This window comes from Molothrus aeneus, chromosome 16 (genome assembly GCF_037042795.1).
Source record: "Molothrus aeneus isolate 106 chromosome 16, BPBGC_Maene_1.0, whole genome shotgun sequence".
NCBI lineage: Eukaryota > Metazoa > Chordata > Aves > Passeriformes > Icteridae > Molothrus > Molothrus aeneus.
Window position 1 is genome coordinate 12,895,387 of NC_089661.1, and position 22,444 is coordinate 12,917,830.

Here is a 22,444-nt window from a genome sequence, read left to right on the forward strand (position 1 = left end):
TACCTGGGAGAAAGATCATTGATCACTGAACGTGGTTCCTCTCAGCCAACCAAAATTTCCAACTAAAAGAAATTTTAAAATTTTTAAACTAGAAGGCCAATGTTTCAAAAATGCATGGTACTCTTTTGCCCCATTTTAATTGTCTTTCTGATATGTGCTTGAATGTTTCAGTCTCTCCACAGTGAGCCTGAGAACTACTCAGTTCTGCTATTGCTCCTGGAACCAGATTTCTGTAACTGCTCCTACTGGTGTTGTGTGGATGTTCAGCACAGCAAGGAACTGGTGGTGGGAAGGTTTCTTAAATGAGGTTGTGGGTTATTGAAGAACCCAAATTGACCAATTTTGTGTAAATCACAAAAAAAAACCCCTGAAGATGGCAGTGGTTTTGGTGCTTAAATGAGCACCTTGGTGGTGCAGAGCAGGTAAATGCTCCATGCCATGGCCTGGGCTCCGAGCTTATCACCTCAGGCACTCCCAGGTAGGTATCTCAGCTGGATTTGGAGAGTCTGCCCAAGGGCTAAGATATCCTCCTGCCCTTTGGGTGTGTGGATATGCACACAAATATAAATACATTTATCTACACCTGGCTGCTAAGTCTGTAACAGCCCAGGCTCTCTGCTTGCTGCAAATTCTGTTCCTTAGGGCAACACTTATTCTGTGAACTCCCTGAAGATAAGGCTGTCTTGCTGAGTGTTCCCAACACTCCTAACCCTCCTGGGCTTTCATTTCCCGACTGGCTTTTAATGTAATGTAAAGATTAGAAATTATATCTTCCATTAAAACTTTATTAGGTGGCTCTTCCACTTAGGAGAGCAGTTTCACTTCCTCCCAGCCGAATGAATTCCAGTCACTGAAAGCTAAACATGAAAATGCAGGAGGGGGAAGGAGAAAGACACTTCCAGTCCTGAAAAGTTGAGGAAAAATAAGAATGGTCAGTTCAGTGGCCTGTCTGAGACACCTGCAGCTCAGTGCAGAACCCTGGGCCAGAGCTGCACTGGGCACAGGACCCAGCATGGGAAATATTCCCCTTCTTGGCAAGGAGCATCTCCAAATGCATTTTTCCCACTTGTACATCCTGCAGATTTCCACTGGAGCTTATTACAATCACTGGGAGCACCAGGCATCTGCTGACTGCCCTGGAAGTGGCTCAGGCTGCTGGTGGGGTGATTGATGTGTGGTTACCCCCGAGAGCAGCCTGAGTGGCAGCAGCTGACCTTCCTCAGAGCATCTGTACCACTCCCTGCCTTCCCTCTGCCTTCTGCTGTGACCTTTGGATGCTGATTGATCCCAGATTAGTGCTTGTTAACAATAAATAGCCTAAAATTAGGATACAAGTAGACAAGTCCTGAAAAGGTTAGACAAGCTTGTGGCAAATTAGTGCAAGACTGTGCTGGCCATGCTGGGGGTTTGTCTTTGTGCTCTATTTTCCAAAACTCTTTTCTGTCTTTACTACCTCCAATTTCAAAGCAAAACCAGCTGGTCAGCCCCAGGATGGGGGAGCTGTGGTGTGGCACCTGTGCCCCCTCAGCTGGGCTGCACAAACCTCTTACACAGCCCAGCAGATGAATTGCAGCTTATTTTCCTGGGCTCTCTGTGCTGTGTGGATGGAATCAGTATTTTGTCAAGTGAAGATGGGTAAATGCATCCAGCTGTGCTGGACTGGCTTCAGTTCATAAGTGGCAGGCAAGGTTTTTCATTTTCCCTTGAACAGTTATAGTGTCTTCCCCACTCCATTTGCAAACTTGTGGCTGCACAAGTACCTCAGAGTGGGCTTATTTATTATATATATGAAGGATATGGAAGCTGCAGGCCTTGGAACAAGGGACATTTGTATCCAGACATTGTACCCAGCCATGTAGGGAAGCCCATGGAGAACATCCCTGATCATCTGCTATGAAATGGTTAAATAAGAATTTTGTTCCAAATCATCGAAGGCATTTTGAGCATATTTGCAACATTTTCATGAACAAAACAAAAAAAAAACCTTGGAGGGGAAAATCATCTGTGTCATGGGTGATGCAGAGCTGCATCAGTACCTATAAAATGCCCCAGCAATACAAGAGAATTGGAGTTATGAACAGAAATGCTCAGTTAGAGCTTTTTCCATATTTTATGTTAATCATTGGTTAGAGCTGAAATTAGCTTTAATTGATATTAAGAGTTGAAAAAATGAATCCTCCGGAGAACGAGTCTCTTTAACCTTTAATGATGCAGTAAATAAAATATCCTGTCAACATTTGTGCAATAGTAAGGGCTTTCAAAATTCCATATCTGTGTGGTGAGCAATTCAGTATGTCTAATTCTCTCCATTACAGCACAGAAAAGTGATGTCGTTGCATAAATTCAGCCACAGGTTTTCCACGTTCCCAATCTATCTGGTAATTCCCTAAGCTGGCTTGTTACTTCTACCAGGGAGAAGGAGAGAGGAGGAAGGGAATGAGATCAATCCCAGCCCTGCTTGTGCTGCCTTCTCCACTTGTGTCCCTTGACTTGCAGGCTGCTGGTGCCAGAGAAACTGTGCCTCTGTAGAGGTAAAAGGAGCCATGCTGCCTGTTCTTCCTTTCAGGTGAAATATGCCTGGAAATGTTTCATTCTTCACTTTAAAGGCACAGCAGAATTGCAAAAGACTTCAATACTTTAGGGACACTTAGTTTGCTAATAGTCAGACCATTCTTCTCTCTGTCAGGGCTCAGCCTGGTGTTGAAATATCTCATAACTGAAATATCTCATAACTGTGTGAAGCACATGAAACTTTCCCTCACTGTAAGCAGGAAACCTGTTTTTCATAACATCCATTTGGTCATTGCAATCAACCGGAAGCATTGCAACATTTAGGCAAGTTAGGAGTGAGGGTGACTCTGCTGTAGTCAACTGGAAAACAGAAAACAAACCTCTCCACTTAAAATCACCTTTTGTCTTTCACCAGGACTGATGCAATAACAGTTCTCATCCCATGGATACAAACCTCCTGTGAAAAGGTCCTTCCTGTGTTAAGGGGAATATATTTCTGCATATTTACAGGAGTTCCTGAGTGATGCTGGTGTTTCCCTGGGTGTGAGTCTGTTACACTGCAATGATGTGAAAATAACTTCTCTGAGACAAGGTTGTGAAGCCTTTGAGAATATCCTATGTGTATAAAATGATGAGGAAACAACAATTTCCTTCATTCTTTTTTCCTTCTCACTTGGGCTTTGGGAGGACTTAGGTAGGGAAGAGAAACAGAAGTGTCCCCACAATTAATTTCCACCTTACACTGTTTTCTTTCCTCTGATGAGACCCAGCTATTTTGGGGCAATTCCATGTCCCAGGCCTGCCAAGGGTGTGTAGAAACAGTGCTCAAGCACTGGAACAGGCTGCCCAGGGCAGTGAGGGAATCTCCATCCCTGAAATTGTTCAAAGAAAGTGTTTGTGGCACCTGGGGACATGGTTTAAATGATTCAGTGGTGAGCATGGTGGTGAGTTAATGGCTGGATTTGATGATCTTAGAGGCCTTTCCCAACCATGAAGACTCTTTGATTTTATGAATCAGCAAGGAGTCCAGATAAAATAAATGTTTTATCAGCAAAAATGGTTCAAGGGGTGAGTTAAACAGTGCTATGCCTGATTTAAAGTGGAAACAGCCAAACCAGTGAAATCTGATGGATGCTCAGGACCAGCAGACTCCTGGCCAAGTCACTTCTGAGAGGTGACCAGCAAAGCAATGGGAATTGCTGGGAATGATGGAGGCAGCACTTAAAAGCAGAGTATTTTTATGGAGTTAAGACACGGAGGATCTCATTTTCTTCTAGAAGACTCATTACCATGATTTTGTTACAGATTATTTATGGGCTGTTATGATAGTCCTGGCAGGTCATAATTGGCTAAAGCCGGAAAATTAGTCACATTTTTCACATTTGGAAGAATGATCTGTACAGTTGCACTTAATGACTTCATTCCCAGAGAGCCCCGTGCAGGGAAGGAACTGCCAGGCTTGGGGTGTGGCTGGATTAACCCTTTGTGCTTCTGGCAAAGGCACCTGGGTTTGCTCATCAGATGCCAAAACAATTTTTCATCACTTCAGAGCAGCTCTCTGGCACGTAAGTGATGTGCTGCTTTCATGACAGTTTCCCCTTTCTTTCTCTTAACCTGAGTTAGTTTTGCCTGGCACTGGATTTTCTACAGAAAAATGCCTTTTTTAAACTGATTTGTCCATGCTTTGCCCTCTGCCCATCAGAGCCAGACAGGCCCAGCTCTTCCAGGGATGGTTTCTAACCCCTGGTAAGAGATGGGGAACAGATTAAACTGAGGCAGGGCCTCATTGGCAGCACTCCTCAGAGCCTTGCTGTGTACACAGCACAACCCAAACAGTCTATCACAGATGATGAATCAGAAGGGAGCACTATAATTGTTTTATCTGCCTTTTGGGACAGCACAAGCTGCTTTCTCTTGAATTAGAGCCTGGTGAATGTCGCTGTATCTTCCAGAAAAATGGACAGCTTTGATTTGGGGATTTCCAGGGATGAGGAATCCACTGTGCTGTTGCCTGTCCGCTCCCAAACTGCTGAATTGGTAAAAAATGGACCTGAATTGTTGAATAGATCTGTGCTATGTGGGATGGCAGCATTTGGGTCATGTTGCAGTTTTGTGCAAGTTTTGTGCTAGACTAAGAGAAAAGCACATTGCCACAGGAGAAAATTACAGACCATGAAGCAGCAAATAATGCCTTGGAAGGAAGGGGGCCAGGAGAAAGTTACAGGATGACTTGATTTGATTTGCAGCTCTTTATCGGTGAAATTTCACCTTATTTGCGGTAGGAATGATGAGGAGGACTCCATGATATCAGAAGGCCAATTAATTACTTTATTATACTATATTATTCCATACTATATTGCACTATATTATACTACATCAAAACTGAAACTGAACAAGAACTCAGCTGAGCAAAATCTCGTGACTTTCTCCTGACCAACAGTCTGGACACGTGCTTGGCTCTGATAGGCCGAGGAAACAGAACACATCACTGTGGGTACACAACCTCCACATTGTATTCTACTTTGGCACAGCACAACAGCAGCAAATGAGATTGGAATTGTTTTCATCGTTCTTTTCTCTGCTTCTCTCGGGTTCAGAGGATGTGAATCCCACAGCTCCTGTAGAAACCTTTCCCACTTCACTACTGTCTGTTTTGGTTGGTAGGTGTCAAGACCAGCACAATTTACTGGGGTGAACTGGGGTGGGAAACCCAGATCTGGGAGAACCTCCCACCTGCTTTTGGATATTCCCTGTTTAAATGGCCAGGGATGGCATGAGCCATTGGGTCAGAGCGTCCTGTTGATGACAGGAGCATCTCAAAGCACCTAAAACCCCACCATAAGCAATGACTAAACCCCATCCATGGCTCTGGGAGGAAAGGCTCAGCTCCAGGCTGTGTGCAGACCATTCCTCCAGGAGCACTGGCCCTCCTGAAGGGCTGTTCTCTCCTCCTGGGAGCTGCTGCTCTCTCTAATCCATCCTCTGTCAATCCAGCATGGGAGAGGGTTGGCCAGGGCTGAACTGAAGGCACCCTCTTAATCAAAGTAAGAGGTGGGAGCTGGAGTGTTTGCAAAATACTGTACAAATGGGAGGGTTTGATGGTGTTAAATGAAGGATCAGATTCATTAAATTAAGTGGAAAGCAATGTACATGGATGATTTCAAGGGTTGAGGCTCAATACGGGTTTTATATAGGAAGTGATCAGCCACTATACACGACACAGAGCAGCTCTCAAACATTTTTAATGACAGTATTTGTACACACTTTAGTTTAATTAACACATGGCACAGGAGAGGGTTGGTAACTAGGATATGTAGTCCACACCAGTCATCTCAATCAGAATACATGAAATTTCAAGCATCAATACAACCAGAAGAACAGTACCCGTCCCTGCCCGGTGAGGTCTGGCAATTTGAATTCCCATCACACCTTGTGCTTTTTGGATGTGGCAGTAATTCCTTCCCTCCAGATGGAGAAGTCCCTTTAGAAGTCGATGATCAGATTCTCATTTGGATTTATTTCTTGTTTTGCAATCAAAATTAAGGGGACTGTGTATTGTCACTGCCCAGTGGTCCATGTCACCTTTCTGACAGTTATGTTTATTAGTAAATATGTAGTAATTGCTTCCAGAATTAACTGGAGCCGCTCTTCTGTGTCTGTCTGTGTAGGAGAGATTTCCTGTGATGTGTGATCCCTTTGTTAGCATGGCAGTCCCTGTGTGTTGAGGGCTGTGGCTGGGTTTCAGTTCTTGGCAGGCTCGGTCCGGGGCACCAATTTCAGAATAATCGGCTTCTCTGGTGTTAGGAGCCCCACTGAACTCAGCTTGATTGGGATCTGCAACAATGAGATGGATAAGTTAAACATGCAGGGATGAGAGGTTCAGGCACAGCTGGATCTGCAGTGCCTGGAAGTGTGAAATGTCTGGCCTTGGCACCCGGCTCCCTCCATGTGCCCCTCACCTGAGTCTCTTTGCAGGTCTGGAAGGTGAAATGCTGCAGCAGGGAGACGATGGCGACTTTCAGAATCAGGAGAGCAAACCTCATCCCAATGCAGTTTCTGGGCCCAGCCCCAAAGGGCAGGTATGTGTATGGGTCTATGGACTCCTTGTTCTCCTTATTGAACCTGGAGGATGGTTGGGGAAAAGAAATTAAGGCAGCAAAACCATAAAACCTACACATCTTATTTATCCTGGGATCTCTGACTGCTGCCCTGCCCTGGTTTGGGTTTTTCCTAAAGTGTCTCAGGCTACCCCTGAAATTGAGTGCTGTGACCAAGCCCTTGTCAGAGACAGGATGGGGTCCCATTTGAGGGTTTAATTTTAATTCTCTCCATCCAGATTAGTGGAAGTGGGAAGTAAAGGGAAAATCCAGGCAACATCCTCTCCCACAGAGACAGATATTTCCTGTCTGTGGTATTTAGAGAGAGAAGAACCAGAAGTTGTCTTGGTTTGGAGCAGCCTATGGCTTCAGTTTCTCTGGGAATAAGTAGATATCAATTACAAAAATAACCAGCTAGGGAAGGTTATCCTTGAAAACAAGGAGGGAAAGCAATTCTGGAAGGATCAAATCTGGCATATTTAGTAGAAGCTTGTTTGTAAGGAACAGGTTCAACAAGAAGGATTATACAGAGGATGGCCAGCAGTTACAAAACCTCCAAATTTACCCACTCTCAGGAAGCTTAAAAGCTGGGTACAAGATCCTGCGAGTATCAGTGCTATTCTCCCAAGAAGATTATGTTGTTTGAAACCCTGCTTTAAGCACAAAGCTCGATTTCCTTTTAAAATGACATTCCCACGAGCCTGCAATTTCTCATCTGTATTGTTTGCAAAAAGATAGGAAGAACACCATTAGGAAGCTAATCAGAGATTAATGCTTAATTACTGAGGAAAAAGCAGAGTGATATTTCTTCCCTTTCATTAAGCTTTTTGTACCTTTCTGGCCTGAACTCATCTGGGTTGGGCCAGTACTCGGGGTCACGGTGCAGGACGTAGGGTGGGATTGTGACCACAACTCCTTTGGGAATGGTCACTCCATTTATCTCCACGTCTTTCTTGCAGGTTCTCTCAATCCGCCCCCCGAGGGGATAGACCCTGAGGGTTTCATTCACTGTCATGTCAAGATATTCCAATTTCATAATTGCTTCGTACGTGAGAGGAGCCTGCAGGACAACACAAGGAAGGTGACCAGGCATGTTGGCATCAGAACTGGATTGTCCTAAAATGACTGTAGGAACAATAGTATCCTCAACCCCCACTGCCCCAAATTTGACTCAGACTCGCTGAAGAACAAAATGTAAGGTAGAAATTGAGCAATTGGTTTCATTTTTCCACCTATGAGTCATGGAATTGCTTGGAAATCCACGTGCTCTTCTGCAGAGTGTGGCAAATGGCAGTTGGGGTGGCTGGAAGGTTCCAGCTGCCAAAAGAAAACCACTGCAGGGCTGAGTTGTCTGAGTGTCTGTCTGCCAGATCTCTAGCTCCTAAACACCATGGATTTTCCAAGAGATGTCTCATTGCCCTGACTGAACCAGGAGGCCTGCAGGGTCAGAGTCCTCCCCATCGCTCAGGGTCCTCCTTACCTTGTTGGGCAGGACTGTGTCAATCTCTTGCAGCACCTTTTCCTGCACATCAGGGTGCATGGCCAGCTCATAGGCCAGGAAACCTAAGGTGTTGCTGGTGGGTTCATACCCAGCAAAGATGAAGATGAATGCCTGGGCCAGGACTTCTATGTCGGTCAGGGCTGTGGGGAGAGGAGAAAAGCAGTGTTGGCTGATGGTCTCAGCAAGGAGCAGGCAGCAGGTGGTGTTGAGGCAGGTTTGTTGCAGTTGTTTGCTGATAATGCTTTCATAACTGCTCTACCTGCCTGGAAAAATCCATTTGATAGAGGAGGCAGGTGATTTCCTGGGCATAAATAACTGACATGGCAGTCCTGCTCCCGGGATGTTAATACCTAGTGCTGGCACCAGGAGACAGAGCTCCATCTGGAGCTGGGTGGTGAAGATGATGGTGACACAAACACCTCCCCCTATTCTCCTCACTCCCACAGCCCTGTGCCCATGATGGGGATTTGGCTGTTGTTACCTTTATGTGAGTGATTTGCTTCGTTCTTGTCCTGGCTGGCTGAGCGCTGGGATTCGATCATCAGCTGCAGGAAATCTACCCTGCCCTGAGAGGGAAAGCAGGAGAGTCTCTTTGGTGACAGCTTCATTGGAGGGCTTAGATAAGCAGATTTCACAGCCTAAGCACAAGTTTTAGACTGAGAGCATCCCCAAAATGCACACAACTTCCTTATTGAGAAATGTAACATTTGCTTTTTATTTTGGAAACCTGTCTGTACTGTCCATTAAGCCACTGGGTGGGAGAGCAGTGTCTTGAATGAATTTGGGTAAAGGGATCCAAACTCTAAAAGGCAGAATTTTGTCAGGAAGCAAGCTGCAGTTTTTGAAAAGCAAGAGGGGAAGGCACAACCCTAAAGGTGATTTTGCTACTCATGTGCTGCTTACTCTGCACTTGCTCATCCTCTGCCTAATCTTCTTCAGGGAGTCTCTCCGTCTCTCATTACAAGTGCTGCAGACTGAGGTTAGTCCAATTCTGCTGAGCCTTTATCTGGATTTAGCTTCAGATCACGGATGTACAAAGTCCTCCTGATTCTCTGCCAGGACGGGTCAGGTGGGGCTTTTCTGACAGTATTAAAATGAAGTGTTTACACTTGAGTAGGCTCAGGGTTTTGTTGAGTCATTGTACTTTGGCTTCACCTTTGATATCATCACCCTAATTATATCTCACTTCAGTGTTCTTTCTGCCACAATTGCTCTCAAATTCCTACTCACCTTGTGAGCCTCCTTTTCACGATCCTGCTTAATTTTGGCAAGGGATCTCATGAAAAAATCTACAGCATCATTGGGGAAGATATTTACATTCATCTTGGCCATGACAGGAATAAGGAATGGGAAGGCAACTGAAAAATAAATATAAAATTAAATTGCACTCTTTAAAAAAAAACCCTCCTGATAGCTGTGGATGCTACTGGGAATTTATTTCCTTTTTAAATTTCTTTAGATGAGAAAAGCATACACTTTGCCTTTTTTCCCCCTGTTTCATTCCCTTGGAATAGTTTTTGCATCACATGGGCACAACCAAGCTGGGTATAATCATTCATTTAAGAGAAGACCAAGGCATATTCCACCTCCTATTTCTAAGGCTCTGATTTCTGAGGTCTGGTTACCTCTGGATACAACAGGCATGTGGCTCACAAGAGAAATACTGAAAATTCTGAGTTCTTTGTTCAGGCTGAGCTGTTCACTGCCTTGCTGTGATCATGCAAACATTTTCAAGTCCCTTTCAAGTCTTTTCCTTCCTCATGAAACTGGATCTTCATATTCTCTATAGTTTCATGAAATCTACAGCACCAGAACCTCCTCTGTGGACAGATCCAAACTTTCCCTGGGTTTCAGCAAGGTATCTGACATTAATTTAAGGTCCATTGCTGCTAAGCTATTGCACTGGAGGAAATTGCATCTAATTACAGTCCCCACTAAGCACTCACTTCCAGAAAATGCATTTCAGATAGCAGTGCTCTCCTCAAGCCTCACTTGCTTTTCAACCTTTAAGTAATTTCCCAGCACTTTACTGGATATTTCTGGGTGGTTCATAAGTTTCTTGCACTGGGGATGCCAAAGGTGGAGGAAGCTTTTACCCATCTCATCCCCAGGATTTCAGCATGAAGCTCACAATGAGGAACTGGTGAGACAAGGGACAGCAATTCATTCCTAGCAAGGGAAGTTATCCAAGCAAAACCTGGAGTCACTTACATGACAAGATGAAGACTGGGTTAAAAAAGTCAAACTTGACCAGTTTCTTCATCTCTCTGACAAAGGGGTCCTTGGGGTTGTTCATGGAGTCAATGTTCACACCAAAGGAAGTGCTGGTGACCACATCCATGCTGTAGCTCCCAAAGATGCTGATGGAAAGTAGAAAAACATAGACTGTGGTTAAATATTTGGACTCAATGAATATATTTTTTTCCTCATGTCTATGTGACATTCAAATATAAAGTCTCAGAAGACCTCCTGCCTTAGGTTGGAAGAGAAAATTGGCTATGTGGCACTGAACAACACTTCTAGAGAAGGGGATAGATTTTTAGAGAGCTTTTGTTTCAAGACTGCACAGGTTTTGAAGTCAGACAGCTTTTTCCAAGGATTTTACAACAACATGGAATGGGTTGGTGGAAGGACAGCATGTGAAATTTAGCATTTAACCTCTTGAGGAGGGTGGCAGCACACCTTGCCTCAAACAAGCCCTGGGAGTGGTCCAGTTCCACCCAGCACAGCCCCCTCTTCCAAGCTCGGGATGGGACATCTTGGATCTCTGGATTCACAAAGCTATGCTGGAGCACTTTCCTTCCTACCTACCTCTGGGAAGTTTCCTAACATCCAAATGAAATTTTCCCCTTTTAAATTTCCAGTCAGGCTTTCAGTAAGTCCCATTCCTCCTTTCAGAGCCCTGACTGACCCAGGGAAAGATCTGCATTGCTGGTAACCAATGAACCACAGCACTTTTAACAAGGTTTGCTCTGCCTGCTGCTCTTAGCAGCTACTTACTCCTTTACAGATATTGAGCTGTTCTCTTTCACTTGCTTTTGAACATTCTTCACCAAGGCTTCCCCATAGTGCTTCATTATAGGGAACATCTGTAACACAAACCAGGCATGGTCACTTCAGGACAATACATTTTACTCCTTTACACAGGCTCATGGAGACTACAGGGAGTGTCATGAATATTTACAAATAAAATCTCTCTGCTCAGGATTTATTTTAAGAGTTTTCTGGTTTCAATTAGGCATTAGTCAAACAGGCCAACTTAGTTGCTGGGCTCTGACTAAAGAAATCAGACCCCTGTGATAATCTCAGCCTGAAAACACTGCTTACTGACTCTGATTTAGTCTGTACCTGCCCCTCTGGTTTACCTCCTTCAGTTTCCCACTGGTGAAGGTTGGAGAGAGCACAGTACGGAGCCTTTTCCAGTGGTCATCTTCAGCTAATGAGATGGCGTTGGTCAGTACCCCGGCCAGGTCCGCGCGCTGCAGGGGCAAGCAGGCAGAGTTAACCCCAGGAAAGAGAGCAGCCTCCTTGCAGGGGTGGCAATGTGGCACACAAGCCCCTGCCCGGGCTCTTCCAGTGGCATTGCTGCTGGCACCAGGCTGTGGCCTGACAAACAGCCTCTCTCAAGGCACACATCCATAAACAAACTCCTTTTCTACACTAAACCAACTGTGAGGTGCTATTCCCAGCACAAGTTCAACACCTGCATGTCTGTGTGTACCCACCATGTCCCATCCCTGCATCCCAGCTGGTGGCACGTGTGTACCCTTATAGATTCCTGCACGCTCCCACAGACCCAAATCCATCCATATATGCATAAATATGTAATAGGTGTGAGAACAGACTTGGTCTGCTCCCTCTGCCAGCCCGTGTGTGCAGTTCAGGCTGTAAGGCAGGGGAACAGTGACGTGCAGTGGTTGTGTTCAGCAATCCCTGTAGTGCAGCCACTGGTTCCCAAAGCATGCTTGGCATGCCTGTCTCCCCCTGCACTTTTCTGGACCCTGTGGTCAATCACAGCACTTGTGCTCTTACCCTGCGGTTGGTGAAGGTGGTGTAACAATCTTTAACCAGCACAGATTTGATGATCTGGGGGTCTGTGACAGCCAGCGTGGGTTGTCTGCCATCATAAATCCTGGTGGGGGGAGAAGAGAACCAGGTAAATAACCGCAGATAATTTAAGTGTAAGGCTTGGCTGATGCCCACGAGATGCCCATGTGTTGATCTAATGTTCTTCCATCAGCAGCCTTGTTGCTCTGTTGTCTGAGTACAGAATTGTAGAAAGTAGAGATGGAAAAGGACTCCTAGATCTTTTCCCATGTGGTTTTGGAAATGATAAAGGGGGATAAACACACTCCAAATTCACTGGGAAATGAGCAGGGCTCAGTTGCTCAAAGGACCAGATACTAAATGAAGCAAGTGTCTTCACTTCCTCCCCTGACTCTCTGTGTTTTTCCAGGCACTTAAGCACATTACAGTATTAGAAGGAAACTTGTTCGACCCCTTTCAGGCTCTTGAGTTGGATGTCTGGAGACTTGGGCTGACAGCACTGAGACATCCTTGGAGATGAAACTCAGTCCTTGGTTTTGTCTTTTTAAGCTGCCAGTTCTGAAGGCTTTCCTGGAACAGATGTAGATTAAGCTGATCTGTGCTCTCTACCCATTTGTGCAAACATATATTTTCCAGACTCCATTTCTTAAAGCTGCTGTAGGGACCAGTGGATGCATCATGCAGGATATGCAAGGTTGTAGCCTAAGTTATAACAACTGTGATGAAAGCTATGGGAGGAGGTGTCTAGAACAGAAGAGCCATAACTGCAGCAGCTCCTGCTGCAGCAGGTGGGGATCAGCAGCACAAGGAATTCTTTGGATCAGCTCCAAGGGGAGTCACTCACATTCCTTTGCTGTTGGTAAACCAGAGGAACCCAACCTCCCAGTTCCAGATCCTGCTGAAGTAAATAGTTCTGCTGATGATTTTGTTAGGGGCAGGTGAGGGCCTTTTGTTACCAGATTTAAACTGCTTTTCACAGCACTGGTCAAAATAGTTTCTGTATGATGTGACAGTGTCACAGCTCTGTGTCACCAGGCTCCAAGTAAGCCACCTGCAGCACCCTGTCACTGCTGCTCTCATCCTGTTGGGACTTTCAGGGCTGCAGGTGGAGAAATGAACATGTTCCTAATGAACGTGTTCTTCCATTTGTGCAGATTCTAGTTTTACTCTCCGAAGAGATCAGTGGCTCGTACTCACCCCCAGATTTTCCCGTATTTCTTGAAACATTCTGTGTCAAATTCCAGGAAACCCTGTGGAATGCAATTTAAAAATTGTATTGGGTTATCCTGGACTGAAAAAGACCCACAAGGACCATCCAAGTCCAACTCCTGGACCTGCACAGGTCAGCCCCAAAAATCCCACCATGTGTGTGAGACTGTTGTCTGAATGCTCCTTGAGATCTGGCAGTGTTGGTGCTGAGTTATCTGAGAGAGGATGCAGTGGAAGGGAAGATGTTGGACATGGTGGGTGGGGAGGAAAAGCCTTAAACTAATGTTCAGAGCTGCTTTATGAGCAGCCAAAGCCACGATGAGGCGTGAATGTGCACTGTGCTTTGAGGGAGCTGTTGGCCAGGGCGCTGGCAAAGGGCAGCTGGAAATCAGCCAGCCAGGAGTGCTCCTCTGGGGATGCCCCTTGGTCTGTGCTGCTGAGCCTTATCCCACACTGGTCTTTTGTAGTGGTTTTGCTTTGCCAATTTGAGATTTCCCAGCCAATGCACCAATTACTGTGGTGGGTTCAGTGCTGACCAATCATCAGTGCACTCACTAGAATGCACTTCTCCATTTCCTGCTGTGAGGTAGGATTAGGAGAAAGGCAAAGCAGGCTCAAAACTTTAAAAGCCTTTAAAAGAAAATTTATTAACAGTAACTAAAAGAGTAATAAGAATAAGAACAAAACCTTCAGGACACTTCTCCTCCCCCTACAACCTTTCTTGACAACATAAAGAAACAAAAGAAACATAAAGAAACAAAACCTAAAATTTCAGTCAGTTTGCCACTTCTAGAATAGTCTTTCTTCAGTTCCCTTAGGGAAGAGAAGTCCCTCTTGTTAATGTTATGGAGATCTCTCCACAAGAAAACAGTTCTTTTGTTCTCTTCTCTCTCTTTTAACTTCCACAAACAGCAGCCACCTGGGGAAATCTGCAATCATGAAATCCCTCCCATTTTCCACAAGCTTTTCCTACAGCTGTGTTTATGGGCCATGTCAACTTCTGGGATACTGTTTTAGAGATGAGCTGTTCAAGGCAAAGGTTCTCATTATCTGTCTCTGAAATCATCTTCCTGGAGGCGCAGGATCTTCATCACTCTTCTCTCCTTCTCTGTTCAAACTTCTCATAGGATCACAGCTACTTTAACATCTGCTTACTTTAGCATGGAACCCTTTGCTCAATATCTACAATTCGAACACTTTCATCTCCCCATACTTTCATGCATTAAAGGGAATAAGAATCTTCCTCCATAGCTTTACAGGAGGATTTCAGCCCTAAGATCAAGACATCTCCTCATCCCTCTCATCTGGGACTTGACTTCTTCTGTACTGACTTCAGCGTGTTCATGTTGTTCCTCTACACTGCCTGCATTTTGTTTCTTTCTCTAGGGAGGATTGAAGCACTGAGAGAGTTAATATCTCGCCCAGGGCCTGCAGATGGTCACACTGGGCTGGGCCCAGCAGTTTGTGGCAGGAACTATGGCTGAGGGGGGCTAATGGCTTCTCCTCTCCCCGGCCCAGTCGTTTTGGGCAAATCTCAATGGTGGTAGAATCTTGGCTGAGCTGGCCGGGCCCAGGGCTGCTCCTGAGGCTGGCAGACCCGGCTGGGCCCTGGGGAGGCAGCCAGGCTGGACCCAGTAGCAGCAAGATGTCAGAAATTGCAGCCATGGCCTGGCCCAGCCTCAGCCCCCCACACCCTCCCCTCACCTGCCCAGCACCACAGGAATGGGGCCTGACCTGCAGCAGGGGCCACCCAACCAGGCCTGGCCCCTGTTATCTCTTTGGTGACCAAAAAAGAGTGAGTTCCCAGGTTTCTTTTGTCTTTAGCTTATGTTTTTCACAGAGGTGTGTACAGCTTTCCATTGGTTCAAACAGATTGTCACTTAAACAGAAGCTTTGCATCACTTCTGTGAATGCCTCCCGTGCAAACCCACCACACCTGTGCACAGGCCCTGCGTGACAGAGGAGCTGGCATTTGGAGATAACTTATCAGCACTCTGTATCTGTTCAGCTACAGCTGTGCCAGCAAAGGCAGCTTCAGGCACTCACTTTGCGATATTCCAGGGATGTCCCAAAGAAAGGCAGAGGTCTTGGCCCAGGAATGCCCAACTTCTTGAACAGACCAAATGGCCAGATCCCATACCTGCGGGACAGAAAAGAGAAGTGTTACAGCACTGTGGCACTGGGATGTGAGCGCTCCTCAACCTCGACACTGCAGCAACATCCCCTGGGACATGAGGGACAGGAGGTTGAACCAAGTGGTGGAAAAAAAGCAAGTGAAAACTGCCCTGTAAAAAACTACTTGATAACCATGGTAAGGCTCACACAGAGCTTCAGAGGGATCCTTTTGGTGTGAAAGCAATTGTTTCCACCAGACCACCTGTGGAGACAGCACCTGGAAATCTTGAGCAAAAGTCCTAAAAGGGGCTCATTGTCTACCAAAGGAGAGGCAGAAAACAGAGCTGGAAGAAGGAACACCAAGCTAACATGTTTGAATTGAAGAAAAATCAAAGCAATGCCAGGAATTATGTCCCAAACAGGGCTTTTGTCAAACTGTACTTCAATTTCAGTAATTGTTCTCCTTCCCTTAGTCCAGCATTAGCTCAGTGGAAGCCTAGTCTTGATGGTTTTCTCTTTAGATTTTATTGACAGCCTTGCAAATTTCTTTCCTCTGAAGCACCTTTCCTGGCAGCTCTGAAGTTATTGCTCCTACCTTGGGGCTTTCTCTTTCTCAACAAGGGCCTGGGCTGCAGCCCTTTGAAGCTCGTCTTTGGCTATGTTGAAAGAGCTCCTCAAAATACTTGGTTTTAGTTAGTAGCTGCAGCTTCCCAAGTGAGCAGTTCATTGCAGAAAGGATGTAAAGCAGGGAAGGTTTGGCCGGGGGATGTTATCAGAGATCCTCTTCAGGTCACGAGGCAGCAGCTGCTCAGACAGGATCTTGGGGATGCTTATTTGAAAAGCCAAAATCTAGGTTGAGACATAGGGAGGGTCTCCCTTACAATTACCACTGCTTTTTTTAAATTCTCGGGAGCCCAAATGAGATCAGTGTCCCCCAGCACAGCTTCTGCCAGAGCAAAAAGTCCAGATACCAACTTATGGTCCAAGAAGGACAGGTGAAAAATGAGGAGCTGGGTGTGTTCAGGTGAAAAGAGGATTCACACAACTCAGTCTGTCAATGTTTAACTTTTTTTTGTCAAAGGTTAATTCGGTGCTAGGAATCAAATGATTGTGGATTCTCATTTGTAACGTCTACAGGTAGTCTAAGATGTGGGAGGACCAGGAAATGTCAGGCTGGGCTGGTTACAAAGCCCAGAAATACTGTAGGAAAGCAGGCTTAGACCACTTGAAACATGGCCAGGAAAATGTAGTCTAACACTTTTACAAGTAAAATGTGTCAGGGTTTTCTGCAGACTGAAAAGAACCATTCATTGTAAAGCCAAAGAATAATCATTACTTCTTCCTACCATGGATGTGAATCAGAAATGGCTGAAGTTCCCTCATGTGTGAACTGGAACAGTGTTGCCCCAGCTGGACAAGAAGCATCTAAACAACCTCTCTGTGTCAATGGGCAGTGAAATTTATATTTTAGCTCTGATGTCAGAGCACAGAGATCTGGGTTTAGTCCCTTTTGCCACAACAGAATTACAGGGGCCTGCAGAAGGCACAAGTCTGGTAACCAGCAATCTCAGATAACCACAGAGTTACTGAAATAGGAGAGCTTGGGTCAAGATTCAGGGTGGCTTTTTTGGTTTTGTTAGTTTGGTTTGCTTTGGGGTTCAGTGAGGGTTTTTTGTTTTGTTTTGTTGGGGTTTTTTTGGTAAGAGCCAGCACCAAACAGGCCTTTCAGTGATCCAAATCACAGGAAAAATATGGCTAAAACTCTGAGCTTGCTGAGCTGCTGTGGCTGGAGCATTGCCAGGGCAGACAAATGGGCCATGCTCGTGTGCACCACATCAGTCAGGGGTTTTTACCCAGCCCTGCCCTGCTGCAGTGCTGAATGGCACCAGCAAAGCCAAGGACAGCATTTCCTCATTAGCAGGGTTGCCCTGAAGCACTGGGGGTACATTTCTGCTGTGGGATTTTGTCTGGAAAGCCAGGAGCAGGTGGCTGACATTGCTCTGTGCTCCACTCCTTCCCCCAGCATGGGTAGCTGTGAGGAGGAACATGGGATGGAAATCAAACCTCTGCAAACGACCCCTCCTTGTCCAGGTGCCCCTGAGGAGAATCTTAGCTGGGCACCATGGAAGAAGTCAGGAGTAAAAACTGATCCTACAGATATTCTTCTCCTGGTGCTTTTCTGCTGCTCTCCACCTGTGCAGGAGGGTCATATTCTACTAGCTTGCCTGCAGAGCAGCCTCAGCCAAGGAGACACAGCTGGATGTCTGTGAAAAATCACCTGATGGGTCAGGACCCTGACTGAAACCAGCACCCTGATGGTAACCAGTACCTGGCATTGTTATTATCCAATTATTTCTTTGATGCTGAGCAGTAATCTCACAACTGGATGGGAATACTCCAAACCTTGGAGCAAGATCACACACATGTTCAGTCTTTAGACTTCTCTGCTACATCCCAGAGCCTGGGTAGATGCTGGAAAAGTGGAAATCACATCTACTCTTCAGCAGATTAGTTGTATGAAAATGAGCAATGGCAAAAAGAGAGAAATGGCAGGAGCAGAGAATCAATAAAGAATATTTTACTCACACTAGAAGGACGACCATGAAAAGAAGTACAAGGGCCCATGTTTCTGTAGAGAAAGAAGGCAGAAGGGTCATTTCAGTTCTTCTCTGATTGGCTCTGAGTTCTGCCTTGATGTGCTTGTCCCTCGTCAGTAGGAAATAGGAGTGTTTCACACTGTGCAATCTTTTTTATCCAGTCATATGATTTAGGGGCCCTCCTTCTGTGACAAAGGAGGAGGAGTGGAAGGTAAAGGTAGAAAAGCCTGCTAATCTGAAAAACACCATTCATGTGATAGACTGAACTGTCTAAGGTTCAAGTTATTTAATGCATGTGTTGCCAAACATTTCAGCTGGTTTCCCTGTTGTAAGTAATAACTGCCTTCCCATTGACTCATGCCCCTGGGCTCCTACACCAAACTAAATAAAAACAGGTTACAATGAAAAGGTAAATCCCATAGCAGGTGTCAGAGTTGGTTTACAAAAGGGAAAGAGAAGGGAAAAGGTTATTCACATATTGTATGACAAGAGCTTTTCTAGCAGATGAATCAACTTTGACAGAATTTAAGATTTTGTTTGAAATCTCTCTCTCTCTCTGTGTTGTGAAGTGCAAGTGCTGCCTGCGGTGAGTCAGAAGCAGCTTCTAACTATTTGTCCCCTCTGAAGGCTCTAGAAGTCCAGTCCACCTTGTTTGCTGGCCTGTGGCCAGGTGTTATGTAAGAGAAATGTTGTCACTCCACAACTGTAAACAGTCAAAGTGCCACCCTTTCCAAAGCACAAGCACTCATGGCTTGTGAATAAAACTCATGCCCACCCTTCTGCCACAGGTGAGGAAAAGGCACAGGAAAAGGGAAAACATGAATTTTGTACAGGCTCTCCTGTAAGGATGATGCTGAAAACCAAGAGCAGGTGTGGATGTGCTGAGGGGAGATTATGGTGTGGAGAAAACTGAGCTCTTTGGATGGTGTTTGTTAGTGGGGATCAAGCCAGGGCAGGAAGTTCTATGGTTTGCATTGGTGTGCACTATAGCAATTTTAGAGCTTTATTCAGAATTCTAAAATGAGCAATTCCCTTCATATTAGCAGAGCTGCTGCCCTCAGAAGGGAGTTTACTGTCTGCACTGGGGCAAGTTGGGTGGTGTTTTAATTTTTTGGCACATCAGTAGCCTTGTGTCTGCAAGGATGTGGCTGTGATATACACTGCACTGACCGAGCAGTGGATCTCAGTCCACATCCCAAGGAGCATCATCTGCCTTATCTCAGCATTTGTATCTCCTTTCTCTTTTGCCCTGGCCTTTGCACTGGCCTTTGGAGACAGAACAGTTGTAGATTATTTTGTAATAAACACAGTTTGCTTTAGTTTGACGTGAACAGACAAGTTCATGACACAGCTTTCCAAGCCTATGCTGGGTTCTGCCTTTCTTGATTCAGAGGTGTTGCAAGACCATGGTTCAAGGTTCAAGAGGTTCTTTCCCCTTCAGGAAGTGGTCACAGCAGTGACTGGTGCTCCAGGGTTCCTCTTTGCCCATTTTGACACAGCCTTGAAATTTGAGTTTACTAGACACCAAAATGTTCCCAACTCACTGTGTTGGGAAATAGGTTAACACAGTTTATTCAGGAAATAGGATTGTTGGAGGGCTCTCCATCCTCAGTAAAAATAAGCCTCAATCTTTGTCCTCCTTGCATCATTTTTAGGGGTAATTATAGTTTCTGGAAAAATTGGTGTGAAAAACCAGAGATGTAAAGTTTTGCTGTGGTTTTCCATGGTGACCTGATGATCTCTGCCAAATGGAATGTGCCAATTGACTTCAAACAAACAACACAATCCCACCATCCCCTTAGAGACAGCTGGTGGATAAACAGAAGAACCCCATGGCAATTAATCCATGCCAAAGGGAAGTCAATGACCCAGGAAAGACTGATTGATTTTCACATGTAAGCCCAGCTCAGAGCCAGTTTATGCCCTAAGGTGCACTCTACTAAAACTGTAAACCCCCAACTGTGGTGTCCCCTAAGCTGCTCAGGGGTGCAGCACAGTTGTTCCTTCACCCTTCCAAGACCTTTATAACATCTGAGTCCTGACCACCACGGGCTTTTACACCCATCCTCTGCTTCTCCTGGACATTGGGAAGTTCCACTGCATCCCCCCATGGCTTTAGGGGAGCCCTCCAGGTGTCTGGAGCAGAGGCAGAGTGCTCAGGAGCATGAGAAGGTGAAAACCCCCAATTTTGGCTGTGAACACCCTGCTGGTGACACCTCAAGTCCTACTCATGGGTGACAATGACACACACAATACCCACCCCTTGTCATTTAGGCTGTTGCTACTGAGTTTCCAGGATGGTCACAGGCTGAGATGCTAAAAAGTCAAAATTTGCAGCAAATTCAGAGGAGAACTGAGCTGCTTTCCAATTTCTAATGCCCCTGAGAAGCTCAGATTAATGGATTAATGGTTTTCAGCAAAGCAAAATAACAACAGGTTGCAATGTGCAGCCTAATGAAGGGAGTACTGCAAATCCAGGCTGTGAACAAGGTGTGATGAGGAGAAAGGATTTTCAGGGAATAATGACTGGGGGCTGGGCAGAAAAATAGAGGAACATGTATTTCTTTCACAAGCTGTGAAACCAAAGGATGTAGGGTTGAAAGGACACCCTGGAATAGCAATTATGACTGTGGCACAGGTGTGGGGGGGAACGAGCTGTTCAGAAGAGAAAGAGCTGTTGGGGGAAGGAAAAAAGCCCCAGTGGGTAATGTCTTCTGTTCCTGATGAGAAGGACTGCACAGGTATAGGGAAGGCCAGGCTGGAGAAGCCTGAATCTTTAGGTCTAACTCACTTTGGAGTATGGTTGTGAAAGAGGTTCTCCTGAGATACTTTGGGGAATTTGTTTTAGATTCCCAGGGCTGGAGCAGTAGAGACTCTGCAGTGCTACTCAGGGTATAAATATTGCAAAGTTGTGTCGTTATGGAGTACGTTAAACTCTCTAGATACTGATGATAAAAATTGCTGCTGTTCTTGCAGACCTCAGCTAATCTCTGTAGGGGAGGGAGAAGGCAGATTTCTGCCCTGGACAAACACCAAACTGGCAACCAGTGACACAGGTTTAGTCTCAGTGTTGATGAGTAATTTAAGATATTCTGAAAGAAGAATAAAGAGTAATATTACCTTGGGTGGAACGAACCACATTCATTTCATTTAACATTAAGTCTAAACAAAACCCAAGTCTGTAACACAGACTCATTTTTCAAGAGGACAAACAGGTGAAACAAACCAGTGGAATATCTCAGGACCTTCAGTGTAGACCGTCTGTAACCTCCTTTTTGAAATCAGCTGTGCTAATATTATCAGCTAGTTATATGTCAAGCGACTTTCAACTGCCTGAACAGCCGCATTGCAAGGATGCTCAGAAGAAATCAAACCAGTAGGAAGTGAAGGAAAAAAACAACAACAATGATTTTGCAGTTCAAAGTCCACTGTTTTATATTTTTATGTTCTGGCCATAAAATCTTCTTGTTTCTATGCCTGACTCAGAGCAGCCCAGTGCTAGAACACATTGACTTGCTGGAGTCCAATTAAGGGAGGGTCCAGCAAATCAGTGGCACTTTTCAGCCCCTTGGAGAGGTGCCCCCAAACCCCTTGGTTTGTTTAGTCTGACTAAATGATAGCTGGGCTGGAAGGAGGTTGCTATGAGAATAAATGCCAGGTAGAACAGCTAGTGAATCAAATTATGATGTTGGCCCAGAGACAAATGGGAATAATCCAGCCATGAGTAATTGCTAGGCTGAAAATGAGCACAGTCCTGGCCTGGAAAGCTCAGGAGTCCTTACTTTATAGGGTTAAAAGGGATGAAAAAAGGGTCAGATAATGTAAAATGAGGAGAGATAAGGAACTGCTGGCGGGAGGAGGGAGTAACACATTAAACTTAGAGTTCCTCTGCCAGAGCATTGCAGGTTCACTTTCTACACAGAAGATGTGGGGCTGCAAATATTTATTTTCCCTGATACACAGTGGTTTAGTAACCTACAGAAAAATGCTTCATAATGAAGGTTAAAGTTTTTTTGCTGTGGTGAAAATATTGATACACTACTGCTGAAAAAAAAATCAATGTATTTGGAGGGTTCTCTAATTATACTTTATGTAGTTCTGTGTATAGATGACTGATACCCTCCCGCATCTAGATTTCTGTGGGATTTAAAAAGCTCACAAAAAAACCTCAACAAAAACATAATTAATTCCCCTGGATGTTTTGTTCCATATACTGAACTTTGGAATTAAACAGAAACTAGGACATTTTTCTGATGTTTTTTTCAGTTAAAGTAATATCCCTGATATATCCCAATCTTCCTTCATAATCTTTGCAATATATCATTATATTTCTTTTCATTCCAAGAAATGACAGCTACAAAAGCTGT

The 22,444-nt window shown here is 45.1% G+C and overlaps 1 protein-coding gene across 1 annotated transcript; it reads right to left on the bottom strand.

Moving 5' to 3' along the window:
• Positions 1–6,252: 6,252 nt before the first annotated feature.
• On the bottom strand, positions 6,253–18,137 carry LOC136563441 (cytochrome P450 3A9-like). Its single transcript, XM_066560825.1, has 13 exons — positions 18,067–18,137; positions 15,412–15,505; positions 13,354–13,406; positions 12,142–12,241; positions 11,475–11,588; positions 11,110–11,198; positions 10,321–10,469; positions 9,340–9,467; positions 8,591–8,675; positions 8,089–8,249; positions 7,442–7,668; positions 6,471–6,633; positions 6,253–6,345 (listed from the first exon to the last, which is right to left on the bottom strand). The coding sequence occupies exons 1-13, from the start codon at positions 18,135–18,137 to the stop codon at positions 6,253–6,255; spliced, it is 1,527 nt and encodes a 508-aa protein (XP_066416922.1).
• Positions 18,138–22,444: the final 4,307 nt, after the last annotated feature.

What these genes read in the sequence shown, in the direction of transcription:
- LOC136563441 (XM_066560825.1), bottom strand. Translation starts at nt 18,137, where the DNA reads ATGACCCTTCTGCCTTCTTTCTCTACAGAAACATGGGCCCTTGTACTT. An exon ending in TTCATGGTCGTCCTTCTAGT is followed by an intron (nt 15,506 to 18,066) that starts GTGAGTAAAATA and finishes TCTGTCCCGCAG; the next exon opens with GTATGGGATCTGGCCATTTG. An exon ending in ACACAGTCCTGCCCAACAAG is followed by an intron (nt 7,669 to 8,088) that starts GTAAGGAGGACC and finishes GTTGTCCTGCAG; the next exon opens with GCTCCTCTCACGTACGAAGC.